At 38.3% G+C, this 27,358-nt stretch overlaps 5 protein-coding genes across 9 annotated transcripts; all 5 read left to right on the top strand.

The window, feature by feature from the left end:
- Positions 1–1,401: 1,401 nt before the first annotated feature.
- On the top strand, positions 1,402–3,809 carry LOC137711876 (plant UBX domain-containing protein 10-like). Its single transcript, XM_068451033.2, has 3 exons — positions 1,402–2,522; positions 2,882–3,055; positions 3,279–3,809. The coding sequence occupies exons 1-3, from the start codon at positions 1,962–1,964 to the stop codon at positions 3,672–3,674; spliced, it is 1,131 nt and encodes a 376-aa protein (XP_068307134.2). The 5' UTR covers positions 1,402–1,961; the 3' UTR covers positions 3,675–3,809.
- Positions 3,810–5,103: 1,294 nt separating this feature from the next.
- LOC137713722 (uncharacterized) lies at positions 5,104–8,132 on the top strand. Of its 2 annotated transcripts, none has more exons than XM_068453064.2 (6): positions 5,104–5,456; positions 5,974–6,126; positions 6,311–6,457; positions 6,645–6,797; positions 7,006–7,128; positions 7,826–8,132. In XM_068453064.2, exons 1-6 carry the CDS (start codon positions 5,322–5,324, stop codon positions 7,901–7,903), a joined length of 789 nt encoding a protein of 262 aa, XP_068309165.2. In that variant the 5' UTR covers positions 5,104–5,321; the 3' UTR covers positions 7,904–8,132. The 2 variants fall into 2 exon arrangements, with proteins under 2 accessions (XP_068309165.2, XP_068309164.2); XM_068453063.2 differs by having other exon boundaries at positions 5,121–5,456; positions 5,968–6,126.
- A 568-nt stretch (positions 8,133–8,700) lies between these two features.
- LOC137712465 (protein MODIFIER OF SNC1 1) lies at positions 8,701–18,564 on the top strand. 2 transcript variants are annotated; one of them, XR_011065223.2, is made up of 11 exons: positions 8,705–9,022; positions 9,934–10,010; positions 10,205–10,279; positions 10,371–10,415; positions 10,568–10,931; positions 13,191–13,293; positions 13,782–13,856; positions 13,986–15,294; positions 15,378–15,648; positions 15,719–18,341; positions 18,422–18,564. XR_011065223.2 is itself a non-coding variant. In XM_068451534.2 (10 exons), exons 2-10 carry the CDS (start codon positions 9,979–9,981, stop codon positions 18,239–18,241), a joined length of 4,797 nt encoding a protein of 1,598 aa, XP_068307635.2. In that variant the 5' UTR covers positions 8,701–9,022; positions 9,934–9,978; the 3' UTR covers positions 18,242–18,564. The 2 variants fall into 2 exon arrangements, 1 of the variants encoding a protein (XP_068307635.2); XM_068451534.2 differs by having other exon boundaries at positions 8,701–9,022; positions 15,719–18,564.
- Positions 18,565–19,481: 917 nt separating this feature from the next.
- On the top strand, positions 19,482–22,502 carry LOC137713284 (uncharacterized). 2 transcript variants are annotated; one of them, XM_068452574.2, is made up of 5 exons: positions 19,482–19,981; positions 20,473–20,539; positions 20,756–20,889; positions 21,118–21,561; positions 21,727–22,502. In XM_068452574.2, exons 2-5 carry the CDS (start codon positions 20,513–20,515, stop codon positions 22,139–22,141), a joined length of 1,020 nt encoding a protein of 339 aa, XP_068308675.2. In that variant the 5' UTR covers positions 19,482–19,981; positions 20,473–20,512; the 3' UTR covers positions 22,142–22,502. The 2 variants fall into 2 exon arrangements, with proteins under 2 accessions (XP_068308675.2, XP_088539771.1); XM_088683645.1 differs by lacking the exons at positions 19,482–19,981; positions 20,473–20,539 and having other exon boundaries at positions 21,123–21,561.
- A 575-nt stretch (positions 22,503–23,077) lies between these two features.
- LOC137713789 (uncharacterized) lies at positions 23,078–26,740 on the top strand. Of its 2 annotated transcripts, none has more exons than XM_068453141.2 (5): positions 23,078–23,456; positions 24,269–24,335; positions 24,620–25,018; positions 25,557–25,900; positions 26,205–26,740. In XM_068453141.2, exons 1-5 carry the CDS (start codon positions 23,376–23,378, stop codon positions 26,418–26,420), a joined length of 1,107 nt encoding a protein of 368 aa, XP_068309242.2. In that variant the 5' UTR covers positions 23,078–23,375; the 3' UTR covers positions 26,421–26,740. The 2 variants fall into 2 exon arrangements, with proteins under 2 accessions (XP_068309242.2, XP_088539806.1); XM_088683680.1 differs by having other exon boundaries at positions 23,109–23,456; positions 24,617–25,018.
- Positions 26,741–27,358: the final 618 nt, after the last annotated feature.

The raw sequence follows: 27,358 nt of genomic DNA, 5'->3' as shown, positions 1-27,358 counted from the left end.
GTTAACTTTTATTTTGTTGTCATAGCACTTGGTAAGTTCATTGTTTGTTTAAATAGATGCCTGATTGATAAATGAATCATAAGGAAATCCTAACCTTCTAAATATGAAAAATCACCACCTAGCATGCATCAACGTAGCATTCATGTTAGCAAAAGATATATTGATTTGAGATTTAGACGTGCATTTGGGCCAATAGCATATCAATTTGTACCTTGAATATTGTTTTTTGATCAGCGTAACTTGAATGTTGTGTGTTTAAAATTTGTTCTTTTGAAATATATGAACCAAAACTTTACAAACCGAAAAAACCCCATTACCAAATTCACCAAATTTCTTGACCTAACTCATCATAAAACAGTCCATTTTAGCTCAGGAGACATTTATAGTGCACATGGCACAAGCACTAGCTAGGGTAGGAGTACTGAATGCGAGGCCTGCTTAGCAAGCGCGAGTATCTTGTCTTAAAACAGTGGTGCCTGCGTAATATAATGCAGGTGTAAGCTATAGTCCCACTATATATATACCTTTGCAGTATCTTGAAGGTTGAAGATGGTGATAGGTCATACAATTCATAATCTGATATCAATGTGTGGAGAGTCTGGAGACCATGTGATGTTTATCTTGTATAGGAGCTATTACTATTCTACACTATATATGTATATATAGATATGTGTGTGTGTGTGAAAGAAAAAGCTGAAATTATTTGCCTTTTTTCAAAAGCAAAACACTTTAAACCTTCAAAGATACGATGGAATTATACAATGTAGGGACTTTTACAGTCACATGGGTAGCCACCATCCCACAAAATGCTCCAATTTATTTGGTTTTTATTTTTTATTGTATTAAAATTTTGAAAAAAATGTGGGTTTGTCGTTTGGAGGTCAAAAAGTTTTCTTGTCATCATGATTTTCCCAGAAAGAAATGAAAGACCTAATTTGAATTCTTCAGAGAAAGGTGGTCTGGGAGACTGGAAGGTGCTCAAGCAACTCAAGTACTAAAACAACTATCAGTCGCTAAACTTGACATTTTGAAGATAATAATCATGCTAATCGGGGAAAACGGATACCCTTGGTCATATATAGGTACAATTTCTCAGTTGTGCTTTATTGACAAACTAAAAAGGATGTTACGTAAGGGACTTGTAGTTCAAAGTAGTTAAAAGTATTTGCTTATGCACTCTAATCGCGTGTTTGAATCTCCTCCCCCAAAATCTCTTGCATTAAAAGAAAAAACGGATGCTCGGATATGTGAAAATCAAATTGTTACACGTAATATTCACTTCAGCTTTTATCTTTGTTCATTAGCATATTTGAAGCTCAAGTGATTAAGAACTTTTACCTCTACATCTAAAGTCTTGTCGCTGCACATAAGATTATTCACTCCAACTTTTATCTTTGTTCCGAAATTCCGGCCCTTCATTTCACATTATGGAAGAACATATTCTGAAGACTGATCAATTTGTATAGTCATTGTAAGTGGTATTAAGGAAGGAAATATGTTTCTCTCAGGAAAAAAAAAAAAAGGAAGGAAATATGCATATGTGCAAAGTGCATATGAATTATTGATTGATCGAAAAATGATGGATCGATCGAAAATGATGGTTCAATCTGTTTCAACCTAGATGCTCATGAATTTCTTCCTCATTCAACGGTGGATTGTTTCACAAGCAAAGCACAATCCTCTCCTTTCATCTTTCTAGACGCTAAAAAGAAGAAGCATCTTCACATTCTCCCATAATTCTCTTTTTATCTCCACAATTAAACTTTAATCTAATAAAGCAACAATGAAACTGATTGATTGTTTGTACTGCTTTGAACAACCGTATATCTTAAGTCGCTCCGCTCTCATGTTCGTAATGGCTTCCCTAGAGGCTTCTCGTTGTAATTATCTGTTTTTCGCGTAAAAGAAATTAACCCTATATCTCAATTGATCTTATTACAACAAGAAACTTTCGATTGTTGATGGCAATGAGGGAAGGCATAAGATCAGCTGCAGAGGCATCTTGCAATGGGATCGTTCGCCGGATGGTAAGCCTTCCGAGAAGCCTTATGGGAGGATTTTCGAGAGCAATGGGGCACGGCAGACACCTTATAGGAATAGGATCAGGAAGAAGAACTCAAACCCTACCATCAAACTTTCCAATGCATTATCGAGAAGAGCCTCTAATCCTTCCAGAAGTATCGGTCTCTTTTCTAACTAGCTTCGAGCAGCAGTATGGCACCACGCATCCATTCTTTTACGCATGCCGGTTTATGGAAGCCCTAAAGATTGCTGAGGATGAGCACAAGTTCTTGTTCTTGTATCTCCACTCACCGGAACACCCTTTTACACCTTCTTTCTGTAGGGAGACGCTATCTTCAGAGGCGGTGGTGCAGTTTCTTGATGCTAACTTTGTTTCCTGGGGAGCAATTGCAGATAGAGATGAAGGTCTACAAATGAGTGCAACTCTTCGCCCGGCTTGCTTTCCATTCTGTGCTGTTATAGCTCCTGTTGCTGGTGATAACATAGCAGTGATGCAGCAGGTTAACTGAAACCTAAACTTGAAGGATTTTAATTAGCACCTTCATAAATGAATCATCTATTAGTTCTAAATTTATTGTTGAATGCCAAAAATTTCATCCATCAATGATTGTATTAACAAAACTTCTCTTGAGATGTTATTGTGTTAGTATTCCAAGCCAATCACTTACTGTCATGTGAATAAAGTTATAACATATCATATATAGTGCATGATTGACTTGAGATACTGCCACAGTGGCACTCCCTTTGTAGGTGAGTCTCTTCAGTAACAACAACAGTTTCAGCTTCCAATACTAACGATAAGGGTACTATCGTCAACTTTCTTTATTCTCTTATTTGTTATTTCTTTGTCCATGTTTAGATGGAAGGGCCAATTTCCCCAACCGAGCTGGTGGGGATTCTGCAGCGGACGCTAGAGGAACAAGGGCTGGCGTTTCGCAGTTTGAAGGCCAAGAATGCAGAAAAAATAATAGCAGACCGCCGTCTGAGGGAAGAACAAGATGCAGCATATCTTGCAGCTATACAAATAGACAAGGTTTGTTTACACTTCGTTTTGTAATAAAGGAAATTTTTTAGCGACACCCCTGAACTTAAGGCCTTACTTTTATTTTCGACTTGAACTTTCGTTCAAGCGGGGAAACTAATAGAAAAATGTGATACATTTTACGACATAAGAAAAATTGACACGTTTTAAAATTTAATGGAGCTCAAAACCAATTAGAAGGTTGAGAGGAACTCATACTCTTGCCTACTTGCAGGAAGAGGAGAGACTAAAGAATGTACCTCCACCTGTTCGACCTCAAAAACCAGCAGAAGCCCCAAACAAAGCAAATCATGAGAGGCTTCAAAACCATTCTGCCCAAAAACAGCATGGAAAAACTAGAGAGGCTTCTATTGATCCTCAAGATCCTCAGGCTGCCCGGATACTGATCAGATTTCCAAATGGCGAAAGACGAGAGCAATGCTTCTTGTGCACGGACAAACTGCAGGCGGTTTACAGATACATAGATTCATTGGGTGTTCCTGGTATAGGAGGAAACTACAGATTGGTGTCAAGCTTCCCAAGAAAAGTGTATGGAGTTGATCAAATGGGGATCACACTCAAGGATGCTGGCCTGCATCCTAGAGCAAGCCTATTTCTTGAACTTGTGTGACATCAAATTACATTAAGTAATTAATTGTATAAAAAACTTACGCAGATTGTTCTGAGCTAGCAATTTCAAATTGGCCCCAACTGTTTAAAACATTCTACAGAATTATTTTATGTTTTGAAAATTAGACATATGTTAGATCACTAATGTTAAATGACGTGGACAAATATTGAAGAAAATTTTGCACTTAAGTCATCTATGGAGCTTTGAATCCCCAAATCGAGCACTTTTAGCTAAAGAAAATTTAGGTTTCAACTGGCGAATAGGAGTCAATTTAGTGATTTAGAGCTCCAAAAGATGACGATTAGTGAAAAAACAGCTTTAGTATTTAACATTTATGACCTACTAGATGTCCAATATTAAAACGTTACGTAGTTATTTAGGATGTTTTAAATAATTAAGGTTAATTTGAAATCATTCCTAAATTAGGTAGTTATCCGTACTTCACCATTAATACTGTTAACTTTTTTTTTCCGTTCAAACTCAAGCCTCGTTTGGCAGGTCATATAAGGGATCAGATAAGACTAATAATACGAACACGGTCGTTTGGTGTCCTCTCGTATTAAATAATCACCGAATTAATTTAATCAGTCTGCTTATTTAGTTGGGTATACACCTTCTTAATAAACCCTTCTAAAAGAAATGGATTATTAGTCTGATTCCCCTTCCTCTCTCTCGCACTTTGTTCTCCACGACACCTCCTCTTGCCATCGTCGTTCTCGCCGTCATCCCTCTCGCTGTTGTCGTTCCTCTATAGTCGTCGTTCTCCTATAGTCGTCGTCATTCTTCCCATTGCCTTATCTCGCCGTCGTTGATCTCGCTGTCGCCATTCTCCTCATTGCCTTCTTTCGCCATCGCTGCTCTCCTCGTCGCGCCAAGCACCGTACAAAGAGAGTTTCATTCTCATTCACAACAATTGAATTCGAATTGGGTTTTTCTGATTTGTTCTGGGTTTATTTTGGAATCTTGGTTGAGAATTTGAATTGGATTCTCCCCATTGAATTTGAATTCGATAATTTTGCTGCTTCTGATATGATCTGGGTTTATTTTGGAATCTTGGTTGAGAATGATGATAGAATTTAGAAATTAGGAAAATTTTCATCTGGGCAATCTTTAATTTGCTTTTTATTTTGAAGTTTAGGATTTGAAAAGTATTTGGGGTTTTAGATAATTACATTGAATTCATATTCGATACAGTATGAATAATATGGTTATTAGTCCGATACTGCACCAAACGCCCAACTAATTTAATCAGTATTATCCAGTGGCTATTTATCCTATTCGACAAAAATAATCAGTACAGTTCGAGCTGCTAAACGAGGCCTCATTATATTGTTAACTATTGAACCAAAATTGACATCCTTTGTAAAATAAATCTTCTTATTCACCAAATCAAAATTCAATCTTGTTTTTTCCGATCTTTCAAGAAAATATCAATTGGAGCAAGTGGGTAGGATCTGTTGTTTAGAAGGGCAGAACCGACATTGTACATTTCTCACAATTCGTATATTATCCCCAAGGTCGCTGTCTCTCTTTAATATATCAATTGGCGCCACCGTGAGCTGCTTAAGACAGCGGCCTCATCGTCCTCTTACCGAAACCGCGATCGGATTCAGCGGTTTCGGCGGTTTCGGACCACTAATCGGAGAAATGGAGCTCCGCAGTATCTGTAATCCTCTACGTCATCTTTCTGTGCTCTCCAATTGTTCCCATCAAATTAAATCGTCCCGAATTTGCAGCTTCTCAGTTCGGAGCTGCCGCTTAGACCCCAATGAATCACACAAGGTAAGTCCACCTGCAATTCCCACTGACTCGGATTCTGTTTGGTTTCTGAGAAAATGTGAGAATGTGACTGAGAAAGTTGTAAACTATGGTTGTTAGATATGCCAGCTGAGTTTTGAAGTTTGTATATTTAGTTCACATTTTGTGGAGAAGAAAGATTGGATTTTTGTACACCTACCAGTAACACTAACTTTGCATCTGTTTGGATACTCGGAAAATGTGGAAAGTGACTGAGAAAATTGTGAATTATGATTCCTAGATGTACAAGTTTGAATTTTGAAGTTTGAGTTTTTAAATTCACATGTTGAGGAGCATAAAGATTTAATTTTTTATGTTTCTTAATCTTCCTCAAATTGGGTTGCTTACATTGTACCTTGGTCTCTGCAATCTGTTTGGATATGCAAGTTTGAATTTTGATGTTTCTCAGTCTTGTTGGTTTGGTTTTTCTTACTTTGTATTCTGAATTGCTGATAAAAAAATTCGTGGTTGTTCTTATCTTGTGTGCTTTACGAAGTTGCAGCTGGTTTTGGAAGTGAAGGAGAAGCTTGAGAAAGATTATCAGAGTCTTCCTGTAGGGAAAAATGGAAGAGATGATGAAGATATGATCCTATGGTTTCTCAAGGACCGCAAGTTTTCAGTCGAAGATGCTGTCGAAAGATTGAATAAAGCAATCGTATCCTTCACTAGCTTGATCAATTGCATAATTTGCGTTAGTTGTTGCTTGAACATGTTTAGTCTCTTACATTTTACGTTGGAAATTTCTTTCCCTTTGGATTCTTTCCCCCTTTAAAACCGGACAGGGTTAATGTAATTACGATTACAGTTCCTTTTTCGGTATTTCCCTAATCCTGTGATAGAAGTGGCGTCGAGAATTCAGAGTGTCAGAATTGTCTCAAGATTCGGTGAAGGGTATAGCCAAAACTGGAAAAGCTTATGTACACGACTTTCTTGATGTTAACGGCAGACCCGTTCTCATAGTGGATGTTTCTAAGCATCTTCCTGCTGTAAGTTTTATTCTTTTTGCCATGTCCGACTCCATACCATATAATCTTAATATTCTTGAGGTGTAACATACCAATTTAATCAACAAAATAGTGTTACACCGTTTCGAATTGTGATCAATTTTTTGCTACCTTTGGCTTAGATCAAGTTTTGTATGGTACATTGGTAACTGTACAAAAAGTGCCACAGGTGCATGATCCTGCTGAGAATGAGAAGCTCTGCGTGTTTTTGATTGAGAAGGCGTTGAGTGCCCTTCCAGAAGGGAGCGAAGAAATACTAGGAATCTTCGATCTACGAGGGTTCGGTAGAGAAAATGCAGATTTAGATTTCATAACATTTTTGGTAAGCTTTACGAGCTACCTGCCGATTGTTACCTTGATTAATTACTATAAAGGAATTAGCGTTTTTTCTTGTTGCTGCTTCTGCTTGTCATACATCATAATTGAAGAAGTTCTTTGGCCTGCTAATCATATTTTCTTGATTAGTTAGATATTAACTGTCAAGACGATTATATGATGGCCATTGTAAGTTGATTCCTTCTCTCTTGCAGTTTGATGTTTTCTACTACTATTATCCAAAGCGATTGGGCCAAGTCCTCTTCGTGGAAGCTCCATTTATATTCAAGCCAATTTGGCAGCTCGCCAAACCGTTGTTAAAATCTTATTCTTCGCTGGTATGTATTACAATCAAAGATGAATATTACATACCATATTGTTCAAAAAAAAAAAAAAATCTACATCTGTTCAAAAGGAAATTTCATACTGTGTTCTGTACTCGAACGACATTTGAATTTGATCCCTTTAGTATGTGCATATCTTGTTAGGAGGAGGAGGATATACGACAGAGTTCTTAAAATTTTTGCTTTAAGAAACTTCTCCACCTATTTGCGTAAGAGAAAAACAAAAAGGAGAATAAGTAAAAAACCGATGTAGCATTACAAACCAGAAGCATGCTTAGCCTCAAACATCCTTACTCCGTAACCTTAGGCAAACTGTTGGAAGTTTTCTACTAGAGTTCTTAAATTTTTTCTTCAATGCAGCCTCCCTACCGTAAACTTTCTGCAGTCTTCCTACCGTAAACTTTCTAGAGTTCTTAAGTTACGAAAGTGATTAGGTGTCTACTGTAAATCTGATGAAGCCTCCCTACCGTAAACTTTCTGCAGTCTTCCTACCGTAAACTTTCTGGAGTTCTTAAGTTACGAAAGTGATTAGGTGTCTATTGTAAATCTGATGGAGCCTCCCTACCGTAAACTTTCTGCAGTCCCAACCTTCATGCTTAAAGCTTTTTGGGCTATCTTTGGTGTTTTTTTTTCTTGCAAGCTATTGTTATTTGTCCACCTTCATCTCATTTGAAGTATTTGTCTTTTGAAGGTGAGGTTTTGCTCCGTGGAGACCGTCAGAAAGGAGTATTTTACAGAAGTGACGGTGCCTGCTAAATTTAGAGACTGAGAAATGTTACTTTCAAGTTTTGACTTGATGCACTATAGTTTACAAAAATATATGGCTTTCAATATGACAAATTTCACTTGACAAGAAGTGTCTTGCTTTTGAGTTTCGGTATTTAGCAAAAGCGTCGTGCCTTTGGCTATGGATATTATTTGTTTTGAGTTCCCTCAACCTGAGCGTAACTCAAATGGTTATGAATATATTTGCAGTAAAGATTTTGAGTTCGATTTCACCCTCACTTTTGCTTATATTGAAAGAAAAAGCAAAAAAAGTCACCTAACTTTCTTACTCTATTTGTGAAAGCATTGTTCCCATGACACTGACCCTCCATTCAATTTCCTGAAACGAAAGCAATTTGGATAAGGACATTCTTAACCCCCCATTAGTCCTATGATCTTACACCTAAATCTCACTACCATAAACTTAGAATGACATTCTTACCCCTCCCATCTGTGATCTCAAACAAAAATACAACTTTGCCCTTTTTTCAACAAAAAAATTAAATTAAAGGTTAAAAAACACAAATCCAAAAATTTCTTAGAACCCCTAAATTCGAATTTAAAAGTTAGTTTAGAAGTACTTTTAAAATGATTGAAATCATTTTTTGTGAAATTTGTTTTCTATTCCAAAAATACTTCAAATTTTTTTTTTAGAAAAAACACAAGATATATGTTGCATGTTTTCGTTTAGAAATGCTTTCAAAATTTAGTTCAATTTTACTAAAAATTAATTTCAAAAACATTTTCACAAAAAATATTTCTGATCATTTTTAAAACATTTCCATAACACGGTAATTTTGCGGGAGCTGTGTATTTACAACATCGGATTACGACTCGTACACCCTCGAACTCCTCTCTCTTCCTCCCTTTCTCTCTCCTCTTCTCCTCTCTCTCTCTCTCCTTTTCTCCTCTCTCTCTCTTCTTCGCCCTTTAGCCTTCCTCTGATCTGAAACCAATCACACTCATATTCTCTCTTCCAACTCACAGGGATCTCTGTTTCTCCGAACCTTCCTCGCGATCTCCCCAAACCCTTATACGCTGCGTTTCGATCGTTTCTCTCCCAAAACCCACATCAACTTTGCTAGGGTTTCCGGGAACCCCCTAAAACCTATTCTTTTACCAGGCAAGTCATTATTTTTTAATTTTCTCGACAATTTTATGCTAATTTAGCCTGTTTGTTTCCCGAGAAAATAAAAGAAATAGAATTTATGTAAAAAGAGTGAAGGAGGATGAAATAAACTAGAATTTGCTTTTGAAAACTGTAATTTGCACGCTTAATCTGTTCTGGGATGTTCTTATTGTTTCACATGCTTCATTGCCCAACTAAGCGAATGCATTCGTCTGGTGGGATTCAGTGCTTTGTTGTTATATGTGTATATATATGTTTGTATATAGTTATTTGTTAATGAATCTTTACAGGTATATGCTTATCATTTGTTTCATTGGGTATTGAAGGATTTTTCGGATATTACCATGGTTGTATAGATTCTTATTATAGTATTGTCCCATTGTTTACTACAAAGGTTTTCAAAATCAGGGATTTTTTGTTGTTAACTTGGTCTCACTTTAACAGTGCAGTACGTCTTTTGGAATGGAGAACTTGATAGGTTTAGTTTAGCGGTCGAAGCTATATAAAATGCTCAAACTCTAGTCGTGCTTTATTGTAAAAAGGGTCAAGATAAGAGAGTAACAAATTTTGTGGCCTAGCATTGATCGTACCGCTGAGCTTTACTTACGAATGATGAAGTTTGCGTCTTTTTGCTTTGTTGGAGCAAACACATGCACCTGAAGTAGCCATGTTGTACTTTTTGGTTGTAATGCTAAATCAGGAGTCTCGTTCTGCAAATAAAAAAATGTTTCCAGTAAGCATGTAACATGAACTAGAAAACATTCATACAAGATATGTAAATGGGGTTCTTTGTGGTGTATTATGGCATTTGCTAACCCTACTAAAACTATGCTTTATTTGTTTACCTGGTTCAATGACTACAATGTCATGCTGATGGAATCTTCAATTGTCTCCTATTTTTCCAGGCCTTGAAAAATTGGCTTGAATGATCTTGTGGCAACGATTGAAACATGACATCAAGTATGTTGTTTGGGGACCGGAGGTATGAAAATCTGGCAACATTCACAATGTTTCAGCAATTGGAAATTGTTGGTTTAATTTTTCGTCTGATATTGGTTGATTTAAAGAAAAGCCATTGGGACCTTCGAGGAAAAAATGATTTACATACGGAGACAGACAAGCACATAGATATCAACATCCTTAGGTGGTTTTTTAATTCTGTCATTACTGTTGCAGGATTGGTTCCTCCAGAAGAAGTGGAATGACTGTTTTGGGGAAAGTTCCAAAACCTATAAACTTACCCAGTCAGAGGTATATTCTTCCTGCTAAACTGTCCTTAAGTCAGTTTATTGTGCTCCATTTTCTTTTAGCTAAAATTCTTTACCTGTCTTGGCTGTTCAAGGTTAGAAAATCATGGTGTGGACCCAAGTGTGGAAATCGTTCCCAAGTGAGTTATCTCTCTCTCTCTCTCTCGCTCTTGCTCTTGCTCTTGCTCTTGCTCTTTCCAATTCAATTTCTGTTGGAGTCGGTGTATGATATTTCATTGCTACTAGTGTACTAGTTCATCACCTAGGTCTTTCTTGATTTGAACTATTGTAGGGGTACCCCCAGTTGGGGCAGTAGATCATCTTCTGCATCAAATGCATGGGGTTCATCATCTTTGTCCCCAAAAGCTGATGGTGGCACTTCACCAAGCTATCTCAGTGGCCACCTTTCATCTGGAAGTGGTACTCGACCATCAACTGCTGGTAGCGACAAAGGGCATGAACCTTCTTCTAATGCATGGGGTTCAAACTCTAGGCCATCTTCGGCTTCTGGGGCATTGACATCAAATCAGACAACACTGACCTCATTGCGTCCTCGCAGTGCAGACACAAGACCTGGTAGTTCACAGTTGTCAAGATTTGCTGAACACTCTGACCATCCAGTGGCATGGAGTGCTCCTGGGACGGCAGAAAAATTGGTATGGTCCTTCACTCATAACTTTGTGTTTGAATATGTATTACCAACAATTACTTGGTTGATAAAGCTTCCGACCAGAGAGTGATCACCCTGGAAGCCTCTCATTCCAATTTAGATGGTTCAGTTGGAAACCTTTATAATGTTGATCTCAGTAGAAAATTCAACAGAGATATATTCAACAATAGAAATGCTGATAAAACAATGAGATGTCAGAAAAATAGGAAGACCATAGCTAAAACATACAAGACTCACCTAACATCTGATTTGATGAAGATCGTATTCTTTTTAGCCTTTAGGCGTGTTTTTGCTAGCTAGATAGATGGTAGGTGAGTCTTGGATGTTTTGGCTATGGTCTTCATCAGATAAGGTGTTATCTTGGGTGGTGGGGTTTTTGATAAAAAGGCCCAGAAAGTGTCCTATATGCTATAAAGCATTGGAAAATCCATTGTCGGCAATATGCTGATTGGTATCTTTTGTTCTCTCCCCTTTCATCTTCAATAATGAATGTTTATATATTTTGGCAACCCTTTGTATGGAAATAAATTTAATGATCATCCTGGTAATCCCCCAAACCAGAATTTACTACCATATATTGCTTCGATAATGTTAATGTTGCAATCCTTGATCTAGCCTTATGTTTGATTGTGTGGATTGAATTTTCATCATATAACATGCTTATTCTTAACAGTATACAAAAGCCAAGGTCCCAGTTTACTGAAAATTTCACCCTGGCTCTAGATTCAGTTTTAATCATGTTAACCATGTAGTTTCCAGTTTGTGCTAGTATGGTCTTTCTAGTCTTAGTTAGACCATGTTAACTTGTATTTTCCAATTTATGTCAACTTGGTCCCTTCATCGAATTCCGTTAGGCTTGTTGGACAACATGTCTTAAATCTTAAGTCTTAAGCATGATACTGGCTTTTCGTCCAGATCACACACAATCCAATCTGACTTTGTAAGCTATTTGCGGGTACTATCCCACCTCTTTATGCTGTTTCCACAAAAGCTCTTACACGTTGGAAAAATATGGTCATCTTGAGAAGTACTTCAGGATTTATTTTGCGGTTAAATATTTCAGGACTAAATAGCTACATTCTATATGTATTATTGCCAATTATTACTATTTTATTGGAAGCTTTACACCCTTTAAAGAATATATGGGTTGTTATTAACTTGTTATGTGAAAAATTTATATATGGTGAGTGTTTCTTTCATCCACTCTGGCTAATGAAACTAGGCGCAGGGGAAAAATTGAGTAAAAAAGAAGTGCAGGTTGACATTTTTTAAGTTCGCTTTTAGTGAGCAACATCGTAAGGGAAAATAATTTTAATTGTTAGAGGAGTTGAATTAAGGTAAAATAGGGTTAGGATTGAGGTTTTGCCCCTTATGCGTCACCCAATTCATTCCTAGGGGAGTCCAAGGTGGTTGAACACTGCCCCTGCTATTTTTATTCTCTTGCAGGGGTGTCTGCTATTTATCTGAACTTCTGAAGTAGGGGTGTTTTTTCGGAAGGATCAGATTGGAAACATTCCAATTTCCGTTCCAAAATTTTGTGATCGGATCAAATGACAATTTTCAAATTCAGAATTTTTAGCATATTCGGAAATATCGGAATCGGAATAATCTTTAGAAATTTCGGAACATAATTGGAAATTTATATATTTTTATATGTTTTTAATATTCTCTTGACTTTTTCGTACATGCAATTTATTGTTATTTGGTATATGCTTATGTATAAATTCAATTAATATTGTGATCTACTAGTTTGCATATCCTTTTTAATGCGTGTGTGTTTAATATAAAAATAATGAACAAAATTTATCCAAAACTAACAATAAAATACAAAAGTCCCATTACAAAATTTATATTTGAGTAAATACTATAAAAAAATTTGATTTTTTTTTTTTATCGAAATAAGATTGGAACACTTAGGAAAAATTCAGAATCTCTAATTGCATTCCAATTTCCGTTCCAATTTTTCGGAAAATATTCGAATTCAGAATTGGGTAGTGCTATCCACACACCCATTTGTACTTCTTCTCACACACCCCTCTCAATTTTCGGCTGTTGATTGAATGAATTGAAGAAGATCAATGGCCAAAAATTAACAAGGGTGTGTGGGAGGTAAAAATGGGTAAATACACTTGCCTTCGGAATTTTCGGTTCGGATTTGGAAATTTATTGTCAGAATCGGAAGCACCATTCTAACTTGCAGCCCTAATCTGAAATCTATCTTTATTATCCACTGTTATACGTGCAGGGAGTGATGTCATCGAAGAATGATGGGTTTTCACTTACTTCTGGAGATTTTCCAACACTTGGTTCAGAAAAAGATAATCCTGGAAAGAGTGCCGAGCAGCAAGGTCTTATGCCTATATTTCACTTATATAATTTAAAAGTTGAAGACACTGTGTGCAAAGATTTTTTCAAATTTCACATGATAGTTAAGTTGGCATGCGGCATGCCACACATTGCATTACCTCATCTCACTGTTTTTGGTGGTGCCATCAGATTTTCATTAATTGATGTGGCAGTGATGTGTAAAATGCCATCTCATGTTTACAAAATATTTTTGCAAAACTTTACACCTAGCTTCAATTTTGTTATTTTATTGTTTTTTCTAGCATGTCCGGAATATCTGCCAATTTTTGTTTTTCAAGTGTTTAAATACATTTTCCTTATTGCCAAAATAGAAAAAAATGACTACGCATATTTTCTTGAGCTCAAGTTTGTGTTTCCCTCAAGCAACTGTTTTACAGGATATGATATCATTAATGAGTACAAGTATGTTGTAGTGAACTTGATGTTCCATTTCGGTTTACTGAATGTTTTTGATCAATCATTATGACAGATCACAGTTCTTACAGTCGTCCAGGCTCTTCTATTGGTAGAGCGGCAAAAGAGACGACCGGGACTTCTGTAGTTGGTTTGTGCACATGCTCTTAATTCTAATGTGTTTTATTAGAATGTTTCAATATTGATCCTTTTATTGGTTAATGTCCATGGTTTCTCATTCGCTCATGTATATAAGTATGTGTTTGGTTTCCATATTTAGGCGAGGTTTCTGAAAATGCAAATGTGAAGAGTGGAACCACTAATTCATGGAAAAGAGAAAATCCCTCGTACAATGAAGATGGAGGTAGACATGGTATGGATAAGTGGCAGGGAAATTCCCACCCTTACCCTAGTGCTAATGTTCCTCCCCAACACTATGATGGATGGCATGGTGGTCCAGTAAATAATCCACAAGGTGGTGTTTGGTACAGAGGACCTCCTGGAGCTCCCTATGGAGCTCTGGTCCCTCCTGGGGGCTTTCCAATGGAACCATTTCCATATTATCCTCCAGGACCTCCACAGATTCCACCTGCTGCTCTTGGCAATCAGCAATCCGTTCCTCCACCTGGAGCAGGACCAAGAGGACACCATCCTAAAAATGGAGATATGTACAGACCTCAGATGCAGGATACATATATTCGCCCTGTTATGCCAATTAGACCTGGCTTTTACCCTGGTGCAGTGGCCTTTGAGGGCTATTACAATTCTCCAATGGGTTACCGCAATCCAAATGAAAGAGATGTTCCATTTGTGGGAATGACAGCTGGTCCCCCTGTTTATAATAACTACCCTAGCCAAAGCGCTCATGGGCCTGCCAATTCTCATGGCAGACCCAGTGGGTATGGTCCTCCCAACCCAAAGGTGATGTCCGAGCAATTAGAACCTGGCCATCCACCTGATTCTTGCGGACCTTACAAAGTTCTTTTGAAGCAGCATGATGGTTGGGATAGAAGAAATGAGGAGCAAAGGAATGAGGGTACTGTCACAAGACTTTCAACTGATGCATCATCTCTTGTGAGGGAGGACGAACCAAGAACTTTGGCAGCAGAGAATGATTGGAGATCCGACCACAGAAAGGAGGGAGTGAGGGATCAAAGGAAAATTGTCAGTGAAGAAGCTGCTTCAAGGAAGTTTGACAACCAAGGAGCCTCTTCTGTTCCTAAGAAAGTGAAGTCTACTGAAAGTTTGGAACAGATAAACACAGTTGATGTCATTTCAGTGAAGAAATCAGGAACTGAAGCCTCTGGCATGCCAGAAGTTGCACAACCGCTCCTGGCTGCTGCGAAAGACTCCAGTCTGATTCAGAAAATAGAGGGATTAAATGCGAAGGCACGCGTTTCTGATGGACGAAGTGATACATCATCTGTGTCCAGTAGAGAGGAGCAGAAGAACAGATTCGAAGTCAATGCTAAAGCTAACATTTCAGTTAATGAACCTGTTAGCGGTGGTAGTGTAAATCTGGAAAGATCTTGTGTCCCTGAGAGCGTAAATCCTTCTCATGAAGTGGGCAGCGCAATTTCCATCTCCAGGTTTCTTGGCAACTTTTTAGTTTTCTCTGAGAATGTACATGTTATTCGAATTTACTGGAACATGCTGATTTTCTGATGTACAGGCGACCCAATCATGCCATGCATGGTGGTAGATCAGATCATCATGGTAGAGGAAGGTTCAATAATCAAGAAGGTGAAGGGTGGTCAAAGAAATCCTTGGTTGAACCGACAACTGTGGTATCAACTGCACATTTGGAAATGCCTTCTAATGTTCATGTGCATGACCACCTTGTTTCAACGGAAGCAACTGAAAAGTCAGGGTCTTATCCACAAGGCAGACGTGAGGGGGAATCTGCCACACCAATGGTTGATCCAAATGATTCTGAGGCACAGGTATACATTTTATTCATATTCTTGTTAGATTTTGTGTCAGAACTTTGCAGCTAACATCTCTTCTTACCAGCGTGCTAAGATGAGGGAATTAGCCAAGCAACGTACCAAACAGTTACAGGAGGAAGAGGAGGAACGGACAAGAAGGCAGATGGCCAAGGCTCGTGCAAAATTGGAAGAGTTGAATAGACGTACTCAGGTGGAGAGTTCAGATCAGAAGATTGAAAGTCACACAAGTGGTGCCATCCAGATTAAGCAAGAAGTGTCTCAAACCTCGGGTGAACCACTAATTGGTGGCAGGAAATCAGCTTTAGGATTTAATCTGGATGGTTCTTCACAGATTAGCGAGGGTAACACTGGAAAAGCTGAAAAGTCAACTGTTCCATCAAGTGAGCTCCCTTCAGATACGCTAAAGAGTGTCTGCAAGGAACCTGTTCTGATGCATGATGAATCTGTACCCAAGCCGAAGGAGGTTATTGTTGCTAATGTCGTTCATCACAACAATGCTCCCCAGGCTCATGAAAGCAATACCACTAGGGTGAAGCAGGCCACTAAACAAAGGCATAACAATCAGTTAGAAAAGAAGCCTACTGGAAAGTTTACTTCCACCAGCACAGCTGATGCAACAAATTGTCAGACAGATCCCATGGTTAATGTTCCCACATCGCTTGGAGTTGTACCAAATGAAACAGCCTCGAGCAGTGGGTCAAGCCTGACTGCTAATCCCAGTGCCATACTTGAGTCATCTTCTCATCTGAGAAAGAAAAACAACAGAATTGGCAAGAATAAGCACAAAACAGAGAGTACATCGACAGCTGCTGCTCTGACATCATCTACCTCAAAAGAAACAAATATTGCAAATGCCAATGTTGAAAGTGGAATGCCAAAGGTATCTGAGTTGGAGTTCGATCCTGCCTCAGTTCAGTCCCAGACCATTCTTAGAGATGCATACCAGTCTTCTGAGCAACATTTGTCTCTATCTAATGAAGAATCTCAAGGTATAGGAAATAGCCAGTGGAAACCTCAGCATCCTCGCAGGGCGTCAAGGAATTCACAAGCTATTAAGCATTCAGAAAAGTTTCACAGCACTGATGCTGTTGTCTGGGCACCTGTGCGGTCACAGAACAAGGCTGATGTACCTGATGAAGCCATCCCCAAAAATGAAGTTGAGGTAGTTAGTGCTGTAAAACCCGAACGTAAAGTGCAAAATAATTCAAAAAATAAGAGGGCAGAAATGGAGAGGTATGTTCCAAAGCCTGTAGCTAAAGAGATGGCGAATCAAGGAAGCACACAACGGCAAGTGGCCTCTGTAAACAATCTAACTGCAATAAATGAGACCATTGAGAGATCAGATTCTGGTCCTCAAGTTGCTGACAGTTCTCAACCTATTACTCTAACTATTGGAAAAGTGGGGATTGCCATAGAGTTGAAGCATGGGAGTAGCAGAGAGAGTAAGCCCGGAGAAGCACATGGATCATGGAAGCAACGGGGGTCAACAGAATCAACTATCATGCATGGCTCGGAAGATGGACCGTCATATACTTCAAATGTTGGTCAGAGTGATAAAAATTCAGTCCTGCATCACCAACCCCAGAAGCCTGATGTTGTCTCAGAGAGAGAGCAACCAAAGAGTTATGATTGGAATGATTCTGACGGATGGAACATGCCCGAAGAGCCTGTAGCTGTTGCACCAGTCTCTGTTTCTGCAAAAGGCCAGGGAATTACCAGAAGAGGAAAACAGCATGCATTCAAGGGACACAAAACCATGGGAAATAATCATGATCTGGTTGATAAGAAAAATAGCAGAGTGGGGGATACCTACAAAAATAACAATCAATTTTCAGCCTCTGAAACGGGTCAAACAGACTTAGCCGCCGCTTCCAAAGAGAATCGAGCTGTTGGGGAACGTGCAGCGCCTCATTGGCAACCCAAATCTCAGGCACTTTCAGGCAATAGTCAAGAAGGAAATAGGGCCAATGGTGGTCAAAACATTGTTGTGGAAGTTGGTCGGACTTTCAAAAAGGAGACCAGTCCCCGAGGTGGGGTGCCACGTCCAGCAACACCTAACAAGGATAATACTGAATATGTGGCCCAGCGTCAACATGATCAGGTGATATCCGAGAGAAACAATGCAGGGGAAGGACATAATAAGAGAGAGAGGAAAGCCTCATTCAGGGGACTCCCCCGGTCTCCGAACCAGGGTCATGTTACCCCCGTTGAAACAGCTCCTGTTAGTATGGATGCTAGACAAGAGCAGCATTTTGACACAGGGTTCCGCAAGAATGGAAACCAAAACAGCCGTTTTGGGAGAGGTGAAGAGTCTCGTGGGGATTGGAATTACTCGGGGCATGATAGTAGGCAGCACAAACCCCCTGCAAACCGGGAGAGACAGAGGCACAGTTCGCATTTTGAGTACCAGCCAGTTGGGCCATACAACAACAATAACAAATTTAACTATTCCGAGGAACCACGAGATGGTTCTTACAATACAGGTGGAAGAGTCAAGGAAAGAGGTCAGAGCCATCCACGACGTGGTGGGGGTAACTTCCATGGACGGCTAAGTGGCGCAGTCCGAGTAGATGCAGATATTGAGTAGTAGCTAGAAGGATTAAAGATTCTGAAGATAAGGTTTTTATCGAGTGAAATCCACTCTTTACCACTCAAGCATCGTTAGCACTGACCGATAGCATTCTCAGGTATTCCTTCAATTGGTCAAATTTACAACTGTGTTCATACATGTTACGTAGACAACTGACGGCTTCTGTCCACCGAGCAGGGCTTACGGCAAAGTAGACGGTAGCGGTTGGAGATAGTCGAACGTGTCGTATTTCTTAATTTTTTTGTTCATGTTTCAATTGAATCGGATATGAAACATTGTGATTTGGTCACCCCTTGTTTCCTATGGAACGCTTTAACATTTTTCTGCTTGTTCTGGCCCTTTTAGAGCGACTCCTCGACGAGTATGTCATCTTTTGCTGCTGCAATGCAATGGTCAATCGATTCTTTTTGTCTAAAATGGGACCTCCATATTGATAAAAGTTGAAAGGTGTTTAGGGTTTAACAACGTTTACCGCTCTACAAACTTTTGAGACCGGACTCCAACATCGGTATATACATTTACTTAATACATTCACCATTTAACGGTCGTATATGGTCAAGCATGATATTCTCATTTTATCAAAATGCAAAATGTGAACCTTCCTATATTCCAAAAGTACCCATTCTTAATTAGGACTAGAAGATGAGCACATGCTTTGTGTGTGAATAATTTCATTTTCTTTTTTGTTTTTTATTAATGAGTGTGATTAATTTTTAAAATTTGTAAAAAAGAGTATGAGACAACGATGATGAGATATCTTAATAAGGGCATATTTTTCTTAATATTACATAATTACCATTTTGCTCTCTTTATGTAAATATTATGTATCAAAAGTGAGGGTAAAATAAGAAAAATGGGGATATGATTGTCATTTTCTCAAAATATACAAAATTACTATTTTGTCCTCCTTATCTAAGTATTGTGTATCAAAAGTGAGAGAAAAATTAGAAAAAAATGGTAAAAAGTTGACAAAGAGGGTTCTCTTAATAGAATAGATATATTCTAAAATACAACTTAATTTAAAAAAAATTCAAACTAAAATATAAATAAAAATGACAAATAAATAATATAAAATATAAAAAACAAATTGTCCCATGCTTGAGCGCATGGTAAGAGATTAGTATCCTCCGCTCAAAGAAGCTAACCGAAACGGCCCAAGTCCAAACAAAGTGACCCGGTCCAAAGTTCTATTGGATTTTCATCTGCTTCCCTCCTGATCTGGCTTCAGTGTCACCTTACCCTTCTCCGGTGTGCTTCATTAGGACAAGGATGGTCGGTGCTTCCATTTTCGGTGTCCTTTCGTGCCTTTTTGTTTGTGTGGTCATGGTTAAACCACGTTAACATTTTATATTACTATTTATTTTTGTCTTATTATCTCTATAAAAAAAATTAATATAAAATAATGATGTAATTTAACCGTGATTACATAAAACAGAAGGAGCACGAACAAAAAAACATCGAAAGTGGAAGACAATCCTTGTCCGTTTCATTATCCTCCACATTCCGCTGTTCAAAAATAAGTTGGAATAAATAAATTAAAAATCCATATAAAACCCCTAAATTTCACCACAAAGAGTCCAAGACCTTCTTCCCCTTTTTCTTCTATCTCTTTCTTCTATCCACTCTCTATTTTTAGCATAATTCAATTCGGAGAGCGGACAAAGATAAAAGCAGCACTCTTTGCTATTTTTCCCCAAATTTCAACAATTTTTGTCAAGGGAGGGAGGTTCATGGCAGGTTAGTTTGAATTTACTCGTCAATTCTTCCGTTCTGAATTTCAATTCTTGCAATTTAATTGTTTTTGTTTAATTAGGGTTTGATTTCTGAGCTTGGGGTTATTGGGTTGTTTGGTTCTTTGTAAATGGAGGAAATGGGAAGGAAACGAAGTATAAAGCTGTGAACTTTGCGTTGTTTTGGTGAAAATTGAGCTTCTTTTTGCTTTATTTGGGTGGTTTAGTAGGTTTGGGAATCATTTGTTGTTGTGTTGCTGAGAATTTTGAAGAAAAGGGAAAGGGCAAAGAGTTTTCAAGCTATTGTTCAATTTTGTTTCTGGATTCCTTTGAATGTTTGTGTTTCTTTTGTCCGAATCTTCGTGTAGTACGCTAGCATTAGATGAATTGGTGTTCTTGGTTTTGATTGTTAACTGTTTGTGATAATTTTTTGAATTGTTCCTTCTGGTTTGCTTGCTGCAAGAGTTAGTGCTTATGGGTGGTTGTTAATGAAATTAGGCCCTGCTGAGTAAATGATTTGGTCGTTGAGGTGGAGACGATGGCTTTGGTTACCCATCAAATGCAGGTAATTTGATATTAAGAGTACCCTGAGTTGCATATTACATTGTATCCGTTTAACGTATGAGAGAGATGATCCATGTTGAGGTTATGTCCCTTCACATGTTTTGAGATCACTGGTTTTCAGTTTACCCCGCCAAGTTCTTGAATTTGGGATTTTGGCTTTCTGTTACTAGCTTTCTCTTTTTATGCTCATGTTTCTTTTTTTACTGTTGCATTTCAGGGTTCTTATGTGACTTATCCCTCTAGGCCTTTGTCATGGAGCAAAGGGATGAAGTTGAAGCAGTGTATAACAACACATCAAATGGTCGGGAGGACAGAGAAGTGCTTCATGCTAAAGCGCAACCTTTGTTTAAGGTGGGAGTTTTTCCTGTATAAGTTTGTTATCTTGTTCTTTGTTCTATTTAATTTTCTTTAGATCTCCTACCAGCTGAACCGTGTGGTTGTCACTTTGCATTGAAATTCTTCTACTTGCACTTGTGGGAGCACATATGCACAATGAGGGAATGGACGCGCACACCCACATCCAGACCAAATACACATTTTTTATCATGTCCATTTAAATTCAGAGAACTTGTTTCACAGTGTAGGGGCTTCTCTCATGCGGGGACCAAAAGTTAAACCTTTCAAAGTTTCAGCCTTCAAGGGCAGTGCTCAGAATGATAAATCTGGAGGTAGAACAAATGGATCAAACCTTCCCAAGAATTCGGTCAAACTAAAAGAGAATGAGGATACTATCACGGGATCTCCTCAGGCCAATGATATTCCTCTTTCTTATGCCTCTGAAGCAGATGAGAGAAATGCATCTTCCCCCGTCATTCATAATTTATTTAAGAAATGGTTGAGAATGCTTCGAACACAATCGCCAAGTGAAGTAGAAGATGGGCTTTTGGGGGAAGAACCGCCTCCAATGGAGACATCAGAAACTAAGCATGAGATTCAAAACAAGGAAAATGATGGGATTCTATGGACGGTCTGGTGCAATTTTCTGGGTCTAAATGCTACAGTAAAGATACCCTTACTTATATTGTAAGTATAATGTGTGCTCTATCTCTCCATCTGCTGTCTGTTTTTTCAAGTCTGCGATTATTTTATTTAAACGAACTTCTGGTTTTATGCAGTTAACATGAGACGTCTTGGATTTATTTGCTTTTATCTTATAACATCATTTTTAATTGGTCACTTAATATGCAGCATCCCCATGTACCTGGCAGTTAATATGATTCATGGGGCCGAAGTTTCAAAGGAGTTGACGCCTTTGTGGGTTTTAGGACCCCTCATTGTAGCGCTCTACATCAAGATGCTTCAGTGGTTGTGTGCACTCTATGTTTTCAGCTTCAAGCAGACTGTTAAAATAATCAAGAATTTACCCACTTACTACATGGTGGCCTATACATACATTGCACGTGGGAAGCTTAAAGAGGAAATACGGACTCGTTTCTGGCAACCTTTACTGAACATTAAGAACTTAGACTACAAGAAATTATCCAGAAGAAAGGTGAAAGCACTGCAAGGGTTGATAATCGAGAGATACCTTGATTTCGTGGAATCAATATGGCCTTATTACTGCAGAACAATCAGATTCCTAAAGAGGGCTAATCTCATTTAGATGCACCTGAGGAGTGTCTTCTGTGGGAGCAATGGCTGAAATCCGGAGTTGCTTCTGATGATGGTTTAGAAGTTTGAGTTTCTTTCGAGGAGCCAGCCGACCCCATTTTAGATCGGGGTTCTTCTTGATGTCTAGCTAGCCGAGGATCATGACAAGCGGATTTGTCCGGTTTCTGTAATTTTTTTCAAGGCAGCATTCTTAATTTTTGGATGAGATCCCAATTATTTTGTTTCTGTACTGTATTCAGCTGCCACGAATGTTTTTTTCTTGAAATTCCAAATTGAGAAAGTATTTTCAACTTCTGTAGCAAGTCACTTGCTTTCTGGGGTTTGGATGTTATCGAACTTATTCTTTTCTTTCAGTGCTATGGCAGCTAGTCTGAGAACCATCATGCATCTCTCTTTAAATCTTCTGCATTCTTCCCCCATCCTCTCTTCCTCTTCTTCTTTGGAAAATCGATTAGGGTTAGGGCCGGATCCAGTCCAACAACTCCGTTGTTGGAAGAGATAAAAGTATGGTCGGGATTGATACTCGGATGAGAATCAATCATATTTTGTGACTGTCACACTTAAACAAAAAAAAAAAATTCAATACTATATTAGGCTTGGAAATTTGACTTAAGGAGACTGCAAGAACATAAATAAGGGTTTCTCTTGGGATATCTTGTGTAGAAACACTTATAAGCACTTTTTTCAGAAGTGATTTTATTATGGACAAGGTAAAATCTTTAATAAAAAATCATGTGTTTTCTGAATAAATATTATTAATTTTTTTGCCGAACGCAACCTGAAACATTTTAATTCTAACTTCGCGTTTTTTCAGAAACAGTTTTATACATGCTTCAAAGAGAGGAAGAAAAAGAAAAAGATAAAGATAAACAAATAAGAAAGAAAATCTCGTGAGAAATAAAGAGAAGGAAATGAAACAAAACAAATTCCGCATAAATATAACGTGAGAAAAGGATTTTGTCCAAAATAGGCGCCCGCTTCGCCCCCACCGAATTACACACAACAAACGAAAGCCGAAAGCCGCTATCTTCTTCAATAACTACAAAACTACTCCTCAGTTTCTCCGGATTCCTCCACTTTCTCACCCTTTCCTTCATTTTCCCGGAAAATTTTCTTTATGGGTGCCCTCATATATTCCTCGAATCAAACGGGTTTGCGTTAGAATCCCGCTGCATGCAGCCGTTGAGTCTCTGACAGGCTCGGCCTCTTGTTATTGCTTCACAGATATGGCGCTTAAATGTGGTTCTTCGTTTTCTTGCCTGGCAACTTCTCCTGCTTCCCATTGCCAAACCAGAAGGGGTTCCCAGGTGCGTTATAGGGCTGTTTGGTTACTGAGAAAAAGTCTTGATATCCCCCAAATTTTTGTTATTTTGTTTTTGTTTTGATGTTTGCATGTGAACTTGTGAGAATGTATGCTGGGTTTGTTTCTGGTAGCTAAAAGCCTAAAAGGTTTGGAATTGATGTTTGTTTTTTGGTCAAAAGGTGGGGAATTGGTGTTTGTTTTTTGGTCAAAAGGTGGGGAATTGTTGTTTGTTTTTGGGTCAAAAGGTGTGGAATTGGTAGGTGAAATTGATTCTACAAATAGAAAATAAAAGTGGGATATTGTTTAAGCTCCTTGATGTACAAAAGAGGGTGTTATGATGTTAAAGAATCTAGCTTGGGAGAGATTTTAGTAGCATTGGTTTTGTTAGTATTTGAAATCTTACGGATTAGACATGGCTTTGTGAGAAGTTAGAGGTATTACTTTGGGGTATTATGTTTACTTCATAGCCTCTAATGTTTTGTACATGAACTAGGTGTGTGTGTGTGTGTGTGTGTGTGTATTTGTTACTTATGCTACTACTACTGAGCTTAAGCTTCTTGGGATGATACACATTAACACATTTGAATGCACCTTGCATGGTGGATTTTACCGTTATTGACTAATTGGAGTCATTTTGCTATGCTGAAGTAAATTATGCTCGAATTCACTTCTAATTGGATTCATTTCTCTTAGGATTTTTTAAATCCACTTCTAATTGTCTCGTATTAGTCTGGTCTGATAATGTCAAATGACTGCCACCTTTTAGAAGAACTTTATCGATTTTTCAGCTTATAAATTGATTCCTTTGATGTGCAGTTGAGCTTATTGCATATACCGTACTGCAGCCAACAACATGATGCTCAACAGCTGAGATATGCTAAAGGTAGCTTTTCATATTTGTTGCATAATTACTGAAGTCTTCAAATTTTCTTATGTGCAATATAGCCAGCATAAGATTTGTTTTTTCCCCGAGCTACTGAGCACAGTATAATTGTAGAAGGGAACCTATGGATTTCATTTGATTGAAGCTACTTTTTTCTAATATGACCATTATTAACCTTTTTACCAAATAGTTTATGAACTGTAATGCCATTTCTTTAAAAAGTGCGAGATTGTTTTGTATTGCTCTAAATATGTTTGGTCTATTTCTTCTGCCACTGTAAGCAGGTAATTCATGCATATTCAGACATCGAGTAGGGCAGTCAAGCAAAAGGATCCCAAACAGTCACAGTGTTCTCTTTGCTGTTGCTGAAGATCAGTCACAATATAGTGAGATAAAAACAGATGCTATGGAGCAAGAAAATCACCTTCTTAATTCTGAAGATATATTTCCTTCAAACAGTTCATATATCCATTTTGATGGTGCTGGTGGAAAACCGGGTTTAATCTCATTTTATAACCGTCCATATAAAAGGGAAGAAGAAGTTTCTACAAATAATCCAGCAAGGAACCAAAACAGCCTCTTATGGTTCATCGGTCCAGCTGTTCTCCTAGCTTCTTTCATTTTCCCCTCGCTCTATCTGCGCAAAATACTATCTACTATATTTGAGGATTCTTTGTTGACAGGTGAGGATGCATATCAATATGTTGTGGACTCGTGATTTTATGTTTATTAAAGTCCGGTATTTGTCATCACTTGTTTTTAACTAAAACTATGATTGCAGTAGATAGGATAGGCACAGAAAATTTGTCTCGCCAGCTTGAGATTTTGTCTCCTTACATATATCTGTATACACCTTTCTGTGTATCACTTTCTATACACTACAACTTGCATTATTTTTATTTCGGGTAAGACTATCTTGGGGTGTTGGAGTGACTCTACCAGGGTGATTATACTAGGATGAAAGTTACTGCAGCCCACTCAAATGGATGAGGGTTAGGGACTCTAGATAGTTGTTGGTGAAGGAATGATCCTAGGAAACTTTAAGGGCTTCTAATGAAGAGTGAAGACAGAGGAAAGGGTTAATGACTGGAAGTGATTTTGGGCAACTCGTGACATGGGTTGGAAAATTTTAACATGAATATGATAGAAATAGACGACTAGAGGGCTGCTTAGAAAGTAAACCTTTTTCTCCCGTCTAAACCATAATATGTTTCTTCTCAGATTTTCTCATCTTGTTCTTCACGGAAGCTCTCTTCTACAGTGGTGTTGCGGTATTTCTTCTTCTGATTGACCGTTCAAGGAGGACAGCTGAACCAGAATTGGGTGTCCCCAGTAACAGAACCCCAGCCCCTCAATTAGGGCAGCGAATCTCATCTGTTGCTTCCTTGGTACTCAGTCTTATAATTCCTATGGTGACTATGGGTTATGTCTGGCCATGGACTGGCCCTGCAGCTTCTGCTACTCTTGCTCCATATCTGGTTGGTATAATGGTGCAATTTGCATTTGAGCAGTATGCAAGATATAAGAAGTCACCTTCATGGCCTGTTATCCCGGTCATCTTTCAAGTAAGCCAATACTTTCCCTTTCATTATGGGTATTGCATAAAAAATTGAATTTGATTGTATGAAACATCTTGTTTCTCTTGTTGTCTAGTAGGTTGTTGGATTACTACCGGATGATAGTTCTTAAATTCTAGCCTGTCTAATTAGATATGCATCCATCAATCTCCGTCATTAAACTCTTTGTGATTTCATAATCTCAGTTCAATTCAACTTGGAAAACGATAAAATGATAAGAATGTCCTCCTGTATGTTGTGTACACATGCTGGTCTACGAAGCAAAAATTTTTATTTCCATTATGATTGGCAGGTCTATAGATTGCATCAACTGAATAGAGCAGCGCAACTGGTGACTGCTCTGTCCTTTACAGTCAGAGGCGCTGAGACGACACCGCACAACTTGGCAATAAACAGTTCCTTGGGTACACTGTTGAATGTCCTTCAATGCCTTGGAGTTATCTGCATTTGGTCTCTCTCAAGTTTCCTTATGAGGTTTTTCTCTTCCACCACTACTAATCCACCTTAAAGCCCGCGATATCATGTACGGATCATGCAACTCAGCAACAATGCCGTCGAGCTTCTTTTGAGAAAATTAAACGAATCTCGGTTGGGTCCAATTTCCTTTTGTCCGTGGTTTGGTTCTGCTCCGGCGGGAGTTTGACAGCAAGTGGCCATTGAAGTTTTGACTGATATCAAGCAAAGTTAGAAGGTAGTTGCAGGATATTGTAAATGAGATTCATAAAATGCAAGAGAGAGCAAAGTTGATGAGAATTTTATGCTGCTATTTCCATATGATTCGGTTTACAACATTTTCATTGCGCATAAGATTATTTTTGTTTCATTAAATCTAGTTGTTTACAATTTAACAGAGAACTCAGTTGCAAGCTTTTCTGATTTCTTTATGAAACCCCATCAAAGTTTAGCCAACTATACACTTATCCTAACAGAGGAAGGACTTTGCTACGGTCAACCGCTCACCCACGAACGCCTAAGCGATTTATAACCGTCGATCGGGGGTGGGCCCCATATTGACCTTAACACTCCTCAACTGCTCAGGAGTCTTACTTATCACAAGTCTCAACTAAGAATATAACGGCCACAAATCCTAGAGTCTAGGATATCTCGAAACATGATGGAATTTCGTGAGTACCCTACAAGTGAATTTTTTATTCTTTAGAGAATTAAATCAGTCTCTTCCCCGATATACTTTCGGTGGTGCAAGAGCCCGTACAAAATTACAAATAGAGTTGGCCACCCAACTAAACTAAGAAAAATAAATTTTATAGAAAAAAAAAAAAAGCAAAGTAAAGTCAACATGCCCCGAAAGATCCAAGGGAAATATATAAACTGAAAAACAAAAGGTTTAGAAGGATATTGGTACTTGACTTCTCATTTCTCAAAAGCTAAAAAGTCCAGTATTGTATGTCATCAAAAATTATAATCCGGGATTAATTATTGATAAGT

Source organism: Pyrus communis, chromosome 14, assembly GCF_041283825.1.
Source record: "Pyrus communis isolate YQ-2024b chromosome 14, ASM4128382v1, whole genome shotgun sequence".
In the NCBI taxonomy this organism is placed as follows: Eukaryota; Viridiplantae; Streptophyta; class Magnoliopsida; order Rosales; family Rosaceae; genus Pyrus; species Pyrus communis.
The sequence above is the reverse complement of the archived record's forward strand: the minus strand, read 5'-3'. Positions and strand labels throughout refer to the sequence as shown.